Source organism: Idiotropiscis lumnitzeri, chromosome 6 (assembly GCF_059441095.1).
Source record: "Idiotropiscis lumnitzeri isolate Australia: NSW breed Sydney's pygmy pipehorse chromosome 6, RoL_Ilum_1.0, whole genome shotgun sequence".
NCBI classification, from domain to species: Eukaryota; Metazoa; Chordata; class Actinopteri; order Syngnathiformes; family Syngnathidae; genus Idiotropiscis; species Idiotropiscis lumnitzeri.
In genome coordinates, this window is record NC_142396.1 from 13,268,100 (window position 1) to 13,279,914 (window position 11,815).

General features: G+C 38.6%; 1 protein-coding gene across 1 annotated transcript in view; it reads right to left on the minus strand.

The window, feature by feature from the left end:
* The window catches only part of fgd4a (FYVE, RhoGEF and PH domain containing 4a), a 47,259-nt gene extending 36,858 nt beyond the window's left edge, over positions 1-10,401 (minus strand). The window contains exon 1 of the mRNA XM_088298863.1: positions 10,146-10,401. Within this exon, the coding sequence (XP_088154989.1) occupies positions 10,146-10,209 (64 nt within the window). The 5' untranslated portion in view covers positions 10,210-10,401. The remainder of the gene's footprint in view (positions 1-10,145) is intronic.
* Positions 10,402-11,815: the final 1,414 nt, after the last annotated feature.

Sequence of the window (11,815 nt, forward strand, 5' to 3'; positions counted from 1 at the left end):
CTGCTGCTAATGTTATACATTAACGGCTACATTACGCCGCCGACTCTGTGTGATCTATATCTTTGCTGCTGTAACACCTCAAATTTCCCCATTGTGGGACTAATAAAGGACATCTTATCTTATCTTGTAATATTAATTTGTGGGAAATTAGCACACAAATTAAAAGACATAAACGCATATACAATGGATACCAGAAGAACAACGACAGTCTCATGTCGAGTCGAAAACTAAAGAATAAAAATTTGTCTTCAAATGTGTTTTAAAAGTGGACAGGGAGGGGGCTCACCTAGCATTTAATGGAAGCTCATTCCATAGGGAAGGACTGGCAATTGTAACTTGTGTTTTGTTATCACTGCATTAACTGTTCCAAATGCTGTACTAAATATTTTGTATACTGTAATGTATTTTATGTATGCATTGTAATATATAGTGTATTGTTTTTTTTTAATTAAACTGAACTGCATTGGTGCTTTAAACTTGCTCATTATTTTATTCCAGATACCAGTGTTAAATTCCAAGCCTGCAGTACCGATTAATAATGGTACAATTTTAACCAATTAAAATAGTCATTATGAACCAATATAGATGGTTCCAGTCCAACCAATTTATTTTGGTTGCGTGTGCACAAATTAACCAATATCTTGGTCAAAAGGACTGACGTGTATTGGTTGGAACCTATAACCAATAAACATTGGTTAAAAACGCTATCAATTCTCAATTGGTTGTTTTAACCAAAAGATCAGTCGGACACATAACTACCAACTAGATTGGTCATTTTTTTGGTTAATCTAACCAATCCTTTTTTAGAGTGTAGATGAGTTTAAAGGTCATAATGGTGATGGTTCCACTTTGTGTTGTGTGCTATCCATGTATGCTGACAAAGAATATCTTTTGATTGTCACTTATTACGGACATTAGTGGTTCAATTATTAACTTGAAAAAAATAAGTATGCATTGATAAGACAATATCCTAATTTTGCTTTGAAATGGGATTGTCAGTTGTTTTCCATAGTAACATTAAACATAGCGGGTAAACGGACATTCACATTGTGAATAATGGGCCGATTTACATCCAACATAAGATCTTATAGGGAAACAAATCCTTACCGCCTAGTGCACAAGCATGAAGCCACCCCCATGACCAAACAAACAATGCAGCCATCTGATTCTATCCAATATTTCTGCACAGGAAGTTGCAAATATGTGTGCATCTTTTATCCTCAGTGAGGACACAGCAGTGGCAAGCTACACTTTAAATCAAACTCTGCTTTATTGTTCATTATCCACAAAACCCACTTCAGAGCAATGACAGTCAAGGTATTGTATTTTATTCCACATTATTCTAATGTACTCAAGGTGGATATTAATCATACATGAAAGGTCACTGATGTGTTTTCAGGTTTTTTTTAATATGCAATGCGCAGACATTTTAAGATTCAGGGGAAGTCGTTTTTTCAAAATCCAAACAAAAAAACAGCTCAATAAATGTAACATACTCCCATCTTCTATTTCTACATTCAACTTAACCACCTGCTTTACATATCTCACCCCCTGGATGCCACTTTTAAAACAGCAGCTAATTTTCCCCTTTGCCACCTCCTCTGTGAGGCTCACGCCCACACTGCATTCTCACCACTCTGATCCATCTTTTGTTTTGTGCCAGAGGTAATGGGAGGATGGCAGCAGCATGGCTCCAGGCTATTGACCAACACATAAGCACAGATGCGAGGGCCTCCAACACACATCATTAATAAAATCCACACTGGCTAATGTGTATACATACGTCTCAGATACACAACCATGTGACTACGCACATGCGCCTTGTGAACTTTTTTTTTTCTTCCCAAATTCTCTCCTGCTGTCTATGAGGGTCGGTGATGAATGGTTTGATTGAAAACGCGCACCACCCCCAATACGCACACACACGCACTGTGCATGTGCAGCAGGGAACAGCTGACGGCAGGCAAGCGGTGCGTCCGTCTGGTAAGCATCTGCCCCCGCATCACAGACACAACCTGCACTGGATTGGTTCCCTGCAATCAGCCTGGGACACACGCCTCACACACCCTCAGTGCTGTCAATCTGAAAGCCAAGCAGCGATAAGCAAACGCATTCAACCATTTACTTATTGACAGTGCTTGAATAGCATCTGAATGCAGAAGATGCCTTGTTGCTTTCATTAGCCATCTGACTTAGCTTCTATCATCTTTTGCAGCAATAAACACTCAGACTAAATCAGATTTGCACCAGATTAAACTATAAATGCTGAGTGGTTTCAAGGAAACGAGTACTTGATTATTCGCATCAATCTGTTAAAGATAGTACCGCACAGTATTCTACTCATGAGTTTTAAGCTTGTGCCTCTCATCTACTGCAGCTAAATAAAGCAACCAAAACAATAGACACATTTTTTTCAAGTTGATGTCATACAGTTCTACACAAATTACAACCAGAGTGATGTGTATATGATATTGAGGTGGTGCAGTGACCGATTCCGGTTCTGGGCTTCCTGTTTTGCTTGTTCTCCCCGTGCCTGCGTGGGTTTTCTCCGGGTAGTCCGGTTTCCTACCGCATTCCAAAAACCATGCATGGCAGGTTGATTGAACATTGCACCTCTGTAAGTGTGTGAGCACGAGTTGTTATTCGTCTTTGTGTGCCCTGCGATTGGGTGGCAACCAGTCAGAGGTGTACTCGCCTACTGCCCGAAGACAGTGGGATAGGCTCCAGAGCACCCATGTGAAGAAAACGGCTCAGGAAATGGAGATTTAAGTAATGTGAATATACACAATGCATTATTTTGAAAATTGTGTTGTGTGCATGTGTGTTTGTGCCTGCGTCTTTGTGGACAAGTCGGAGGAGAGGTTGAGCTAGACTTTATATCCATCTGATCGGCCAATATTTTGCATTTTATACAAAATACGTGATCAGCTCTAATGTCATTAGTTGCCGATCAATCTATGATGTCATTTATTACAGCCATGAAAAAAGACATTAAAGCAAAAAAAAAATATATATCTTGTTCTGTGCTGTCATCGTCTATGTTTGAACTAGAAAGCGAATTTGTTTTTAACTTTGTTCTGTGAGTGGAAAGCCTTTGTGCTGCTAGGCGCATCCTTGACAATGCAATCACAAAGCAATAGCGCTCACTTCAGGCTTGTGATTGACATGGCTGAAGAAAATAGTCTGAAAGTCATTTTATTTGTATCTTGTACAAAAAAAAAGAAAAAAAAAAATCAACAATGTAGGACAAACACAGCCAGCTTCCAATACAACCCAAAAAGGAGCACGCTTGGAGAATATGGATGTAGCTGGTAAGCATATTTACTTGTTTACAACAGTTGAACCAAGAAAGCGTGAATATTTAAATGGAAACTGCAAAAGATTGTCTCAGGAGGTGCTTGTCATCAGATGAGCCAAAGATCTGTGCTGTGCTTCTTATCATATTGTTGGCGCGGTGCATCAGTAGGGTTGGCTACTGAATAGTCACTGTTGTCAAATGTTGTTTTGTTGTCTGTTTTTGGGTTGAAAACTGAAGATTAAAAAATTTAGAAAAAAAAAAAGCTCGCCCATTATAGTACAACAGAAGCAATTCATCTTTTAAATGACAAAGTCAGAAAATGTATTCCTGGATCAATTTGTTGAGCCAAAACAACTGATGACTTGAAAACAAACAGGCAGAAGAGAAATACCAGAATAAGAATTTCCTGATATTATGGGAACCAATTAAGTTGATAAACCATTTTCTGATCAGCTCAATGATTGGTTATCGTTTTTTTTTTATTTTGTTTTTTGTTTGTTTTTTTAACTTGCTGATTGGTCGCATAATCCTGATCATGTAAAGCCTAAATTTTACTTCATGGAAAGCACTATTGCACTACAACAGTTACAACAACACACTCTTTGAAAGAGTAGCCCATGCGGAGGCTATGACTTAGATATTACATATACGGTATGTCATCACAGTCATCCATTACAGTATGCTCATGCCATTGTCATCTTGCATACATTTCCCAACCACCACCCACTCGCGAATGTAATACTGGTAACATGCATGACTCACATTCTGTACTGTTGGGAAATACAGGAGATGTATTTCTCTTGTGGATAAAGTATATCTATCTATCGATCTATTCATCCGTCATATCAACCCAGATGTTTACCTCCATCAAGCATGAAGAAAGGAGGTACCATTTGTTTTTTTGTTTATTCGTTAAAAGATTATGTAAAAAGTAGGACATTTCCATAAAACTTTGATGGAGAGTGCAAGAACTCACTTCATATTTGCTAAGAATCAGAATAAACATGGTGCAATCATTTAATTAATAAAGAAAATACATTTTTGTTATTGAAGTCCACTTGCATTGGGGTCAAAAGGCTGACTAGAATAAACAGGACCTGTCATAGTTGAATTGTGTATGTTAATCATCAGATAGTGTAAGATACATGGATTAAAGATGAGGGGGAAAAAAATTACTTTATGGTATTTAAAATCCCTGATTGTGATCGTTCACATATTCATATACAAATGCTTAAACATCATGTTTTTTTTTTTTTTTCTGCCCCCACACCAGTGAAACCGTTATTTCGTTATTTAGTCTAATGCGACCTTTTGAAACCCTCAATAAAAGGTGAATGGTAAGTCTTGAATAAACACTATTAAAAGAGCAGAGCCACACAGATTCTGACAAGTGGTGTCACTTGAGCATGTGACATCCACTCCCACGTTGAAACAATACGTGTGGTGAAAGGACTGGGGCTGGCTTGCTAGCGTTCCCAGCCTTTTCCTTCCTGCCAGCGAGAACGAAAGTAGAATGATTCAATGTTTTAAAATAGGAAGAGAAGGGGGGACTTGATGGAGTGCTCCAACAATACACACCACCCTAAGGAAGGTGCACACTGCAGCACACAACCAAGCATACAATACATGCCATTTAACACAAACACACACAAGACAAACATGGTTGGGTATCGGGCCTTCAGGGACCATGGCCAAAAGGCCGCAATGGCTGGAAAAAAAGTGTGTAGGGGGGAATGGTTCCCAGGCCTCTACAGACAAAACAGTTTTTTTTTTTCCGCCGTGCCCCCTCGGACTGCACTTCATTGCTTTGCAGCGGCAAGCTCGTCCACATGGAGACAAAAGCTACAGCTCGGTGAATCAACGATTCTGATGAGCGCGTTTGCCAAACATCCACATTAGTAAGCCACTCACTGCTGCACTTCAGCAGCACTGCTCAACAAAGACAACTTTCGACCACAAACACAAACTAGAGAGATCATTCCTGCTTGTTTTGGTTAGACGACGTCCCTCCCACTGATCAATCGACACACTTTAAGTTCAAATAGTCCAATCCATGTATGCCACATAAAGAAAACACAACTGTACTGTAAGAAGCAGTAAAATAAAACATTGTATCCTTCATTCATCAAAAAAAGGCTCTAAATCTTACCATAACAGCAGAGCAGACACATCTTTGCGTTTTTGCCTTTCCGTCTCCAAAACCAGTACTTGCGCCGCCGTTTCATTGTCAATCCAAATGTTTTTTATTTTGAAGAGACTAAAAACTGATCTTCTGCCACCCTGTGATGGCTCGCCTGTTGACCTGTTAGTTCAGCTCAACTACCGCAAGTAAAACATCTCAGTTGAACTGTCCAGTGATTGGTGGCCAAGCAGTCCGTGTTGGCTGTAAGACCAGTGAAAATAGCATAACTACACATAATTCCCAAGCTTTGATCATCATGTGAAGATCTCATTCTCAAGTGCACTCTATTCTGGTAGATTTGTATTATCCACTCCTAACCCGGTGAACAAAGAGGTACATCCTATTCAAGATGCTCTGCTGATAGATACAAACTAAAGACAGGAACAGTATTCAATCCCCTAACACCGTGCCGTAGTTGTGTCCTCCGGCAAAGGGGATGTCCTCGATTTCAGAAAGTTCCGGGAAAAACTATTTCTCAATCTTCTTCCATCTTCCTCCTCCCAGGTGCCATCCTGAAAAAGCCGAGCGGGCTGAGCTTGGAAGTAAGGTAAAACTGAATAGTTTCATGGAAGGAACTTCACAATGGCAGGAGGAGGGGAAACAACACACAGTGTGGTCAGGAAACGCATGTGGAAAGGCTGAGACAGACCCTGTGCTGCACATTGATAGTCTTTTGTCTCGCTACAGGTGTTTGCTTTAATTCTGTGAAACAGTTCAACACCCTAGAAAGTGCACAAAACTAGTTTGAAATTACACCAACCGCAACATACAAATGTTATACAAACAATCCAAATATAATTAATTGTTCATTTCTTTCAGCACATACGTGTTTTTCTTGTAAGCACGGGCCTACTGTGCCAGAGGAGAAACATTGTGTACTGCTACACTACAACAACTGAAATAACTTTCTCCATGCTGCAAACATTTTGTGTGTATGTATTTAGGGAACGTCAAAAAAAGACACACAAGATGGGAAGAGAAACTGGATTGAAAAAAAAAATTCAGCAAACTACCATGCCACAAGCTGTAACACAACCAGAATGCTCTCCCCAAAAAGTTAAAAACCAGCCTGCTTGATGTGCAACACATAGAAAAAAGAAACATTCGTCAGTATTTACTGCCATCTAGTGGACCATATATAAATTACACAGACACGATTGATGTCAATGCCTTTAGTGTACGAGTACATTTGAATAATCCTAATTGCACCATTGCTAACTTTATGAAGTTATTTTATTTCATTCCTTGACCTTAAAAATCACACTAACACATGCTCAGGTGAGAATAGTGTAAAATAGTGCAGTAAAATAGCAGAATAAAATAATAATAATATCACTGACATGACATTGGCACACAGCTCATCAATGGGAGCCATGTTTGAGTAGTCATGAAGTGAAGAGTGTCGCCACAAGTGAGTTAAAGCCTGGAGAGGACAGTAGCAGTGTTCAGCGGAGGATGAATGAGCCTCACTGAGAGCACAACAACACAAACGGCTGCCAACACAGTCTTGATTCATATACTGTAGTCCCGCTGCTTCATTCCAGGCAGACGCTAAACAAAAAGCTTCATTATTATGCACCGATTATGTTGCCCTCACAGTACCACCAGCTCCACTTCGCTGTTTAAGTTTTTAACAACAAACTGCACTCACGATATAGGACCTATGTAATGTGATTCTTCACATGAATTTATCATGCCTCAAAGATAACACATGAGTCCCCAAACTTATTTTTCCGCAGCAGACCGGTTCATACAACTCCAGAACTTTTGCGGAGCGACAATACTGGGAAAATAATTAAATTGCGTATTGGGCCTTCAGAAAGTAATAACCTCTAACCTAACCCTAATAACAAGAAGGAATGCTGAGCTATATACCAGTAGTTATCAAACTTTTTACACAAAGTACCACCTGAAGAAATAGTCAGTGTTCCAACTTGGAACAATACAGTTGTGTAAGAGGCCCAAGTGTTAATCAAAAAATTAGATGTTTTATTCCTAAAAAAGAATGTTTAATATTGTAGAAATACTGTCAGTAACACTATTCAAAGTTTGAACATTAAGGCTGCACGTAAATATCTACATAAGAGCGGTAGTTTAATAATGGTTGAAATCAAATATACCGCACAGCCACTATTTTCTATACAGCTTTTGCACACTAGGGCCGTGGGTGTGCTAGAACTTATTCCACTTGATTTGGGCTGAGAAGCTGAGTACACCCTCAACAGATCGCCAGCCAATTGTGGGGCAAATATAGAGAAACCATTAACACTCACAGTCAGAGTCTTCAATTAACTGACCAATCATGACCTTCGAACGTGGAAGGCAACTAGAGTAAGTGAGACGGATGTGCTATATAGTACTATAGTTAACAACAAATTCATCTCTTCTTTATGTAAAATAGTTGATTTTTTCCGTTTTGTAGGTAAAAAAAATTACCACCATTGCCTGAACAAATAGAAAAAAAATCAACTATGTGCTAACTATAGTCGCCCACCATACTGTCAGATCGCACATAAGTTGCATGAAATTTGTACACAAAAGTTTTAAAACAAGTTCTTCAAGATAAAAAGCAAATGTATTTGTTCAAAAAAAATAAATACAACTGAACTGTACTTATGCAGTGATTCATTCACAAACCACTAGAGTACGCGTACAATATAGATTTAGTCAACTCCACTGAGGCTTCGTCGGAATCATTCACTTATTCCCAACTCACTGATCATACTGTATTGGGATGTTTACATTGTGGACTATGGAGTTCATTGAATAGTTGACACTTTATTTTTTTTCTTTTGAATATTACTCATTCACACAGTCATGACATCTTCTCTGCTGCATAATTACAACCCATTGATCAATGTTAGTTGGTAGAGCTTGCATAATAAATATTGAACAAAAAAAGGAATTATAATAACATTATATTGTTTTAAGATGAGGGTACTTCTCAGAATAAATACAATCAACACACTTAATGGCCATTCTTGTTGCTCTGCTTACAGTATGTGAAAGATATTTTCACAACTCGACTCAAGAATTTGTACCAAAAAAATAATCCAACAATTAATAAATCATGGGCTATACATTTATTTCCTGAGACATTGCTGCTCACTACTTTTAAAGATACATTATGGGATATGTTGAAGTCATTACATAGGAAATAACCAATATTACACATTGTAACAACGCACAGCCTCAGTCACTGCCACTTTGGGACAACTTTCTGCAAGACGCTTATGGGACAAAGAACTGGATCAACGAGGCACCAAGAGAGAGTTAATTGAGAACAGTCATGCCAAGTCAGCATGAAAAAAAATTAAATGTGATGACTCATTCTCAGTTCTTCCTATTTGGTTGACATCTTTTGCCCATGTTTATTTAGGTGGGAACGCCATCAAAATAAGAGCAAATAAACATTATACATTCACTAGTTACTTCTCTTGGGAAACCTTGACGATTTAATAAAACAAAATAAAAGTAAAGTAACAATTCTGCCTTGTAAAGAAAATAATGCCCAGTTTTGATTTACAGCCATTATTCATTCCTCATGATGACAGACGTGTTTTTCTTGGCTGAACCAAGTTTTATCAGCCCAATCAATAAGATGACTGGGGAAAAAAATCCTGTCGTGAAAAGGGCTACCGAGGTGGCCCTGTGAAGATAGATGTGAAATCTGATTAGGTAAAGACTGTGCCATTGTTATCTGCATGTCCCTTTTTGGAAGTTCAATTTTAACTAGAGAAAAAAAAACATAGCTATCTCTAAGAGAAGAAATTAAATGATGTTGAACGTATGTGAGATTCAGTTTAGAGTGGACAAAAGTGAAGTGCATATTTCTATCTGTTGTTTCTTCGGGCAGTCAGCGGGGTATACCCAGAACTGGTTGCCAACCAATCGCATTGTAAACAAAACATCCCAAATGTGATTCTGGCTAGTCAGAAAGACATTTTTTTAAATCCACAATGGTAATTATGTATTGTCATGTATTGAATCCGATTTCCATAGTGCCGCCAAGAGAAAAGTTACGCTATGGAGAGAACAGACTGTTGGGGGGAAAAAGTGTTGTAATTTCATGAAACAATTACATTTTCGGTTGTAAATATGAGTCAATGGTTCTGTTCTTGTTTGGGCCAGCAGAGAAAGGCTTTTTTGACCTGATCAGCCACCATTAGTGTACGGTATGCCAAATAACTACACAGAGAGCAAAGTTCACGTTACAAGTGCAGACACTGTTCCTACTTGCATGTTTGCACATGCAGAGTTGCCAGCTCAGACATAAAACAAACTCCCTGCTAACACGCTTGCAGAAAGGCTGGCAAATGGAACTGGTTCAAAACAATTAGCACTGCAAGAAATAGGCTGCCGAACGTTAACTAACACGCTGAAGCACCAGTGTGCACAAATGTTACACGATTACACAGAAAACCGTGGGCCTCCAGCTTGCAGATGCTTTCACAACAGGCTGGAACTTGCCTGCAAACTTTTATACCTGCTCAGCCACTAGACTTAGCGGTGGTGTGTAAACAAAATATGTCGGTACGTAAACTGTCCCGTTTGCTCACACTGTCACAAACACATCGTCATAGTCATAAGCACAAGTCATCGTGTATCAGAAAAGCACCTTAAAATTCCCAAGAAACACCGAAAGAAGAAAGCCTCTCAGTTTACCTGTGTCTTCAACGTCCGAACTTTGTTGCTTCCTGCGGAAAGCGACTCTGCTGAAGCCCTCCATGCTTTAGTGTGACAAAAGCCCCTCCAGCATCGAGAGACCCAAATAAGAGTCATTCACAAGTAGCCACTAAAACGCGTAAAAAAAAAATCTTCTTTAAAATGTTTGTCTTTCAATTAAAAAAGGTGACGCGGTAGAAGCTCTGATTAAAGGGAATAAAACATGTGGCGTTTGTACGAACGGAGTACAGTTGCATGAATGTGTCAGGTGTGTCAATTTCTTCTGCCTTAATGACGTCATTGCTCGGGAGCGTGGATGACTCCACCCACCGACTCCCCCAATTTAGCACTTTTGTGGCTAGATTTGGCAACTTTTAAGACGACTCCAGCAACAACCCCAAAACGTATTTGCGAGCAAATGTATCTACTCTTAAACTTAGTTTGAAAACTTGTAACTTTTGAAAAGTCATTGAAACGCCAAATTGTACGCATTTCTCCCCTTAATGACATAATTATGTTCTCTGTCACACAGTCGGAGAAACGCATAGCATGTCCGCCTAGCCACTAAACTTCATTTTTTCATATATATATATATATATATATATATATATATATATTTTTTTTTTTTTTTCAGAGTACCATTGTTCGGACTATAATCCTTCTGTAATGATATTGGTGGCTTGTTTACTAATTTTACTTGGTGTGAATAATTCAACAACTATAGATAAAACCAAACAAATATAGACATGCATACTGTGTAGGCCTATGCAGATGAATATGAATAAAACAAAAACTAAATCTCTTGTTTAGTATTCACACAAATAAAAAATGTGATGATAAATTTACACCCTGGACTGGCTGCCAGCCAATTGAATACAGAAATACAACCACTCACATGACTACATGACTCTTTGTCAGAATGTAAATTTTCAAATGATCACTTTAAAAATGTCTACAAAAAAAAAAGAACCTAAAATAAATAACATTCCAAGAAAATAATCTGCCATCACAGATGAGCTGTTGTTAGATCAAGCCTAGAGGCATCACTTTGCTGACCCCTGATGTTACTTATTATGCTCTCAGGTTTTGGACCAGTATGATACTGGTTTGGCCACCATGTGCAGGATTGATATTGCTCACTGGGATCTAATGAATGCTCCGGGAGTTTGTGTCCATTGTCATATACGAAAATATGGAGCATTAGAGGGAACATTGTTGACATGGTCCAATCAAGTGACCTAGAAATGTTAAGGTGTATCCTGTGAGTAGAAGCCCAAATTCCAGTGGCAATGTTTTTCTTAAGCTCCTTATTTGTCAGTTATAAATGACTGAATAAGCAACACCGCCAATCGACTTCGGTGAAATATTTGATCGACCACAACTTTCACGAGTTACTTTTTAACTGGAGATGCCATATTGTAACATTCTTCCCTGTCCTTGCAGAGAAAGTCAAACATACTTTTTTTGTACAACTACACTGCCTAGAGAAATGATGGTTTAAGATTTTTTTTACTTAATGAGCCACATGAGAGGGCCAACGTTTTAGAAACAGTTTGCACTCCCATACTGTATACATTTCTACACCAGTGCCAACTACAACCTAAACAATAAATATGTTGTTATACCTCTGACTGTTTCAGTAAAGATGAGCATATTCTCAGTCATTTTAA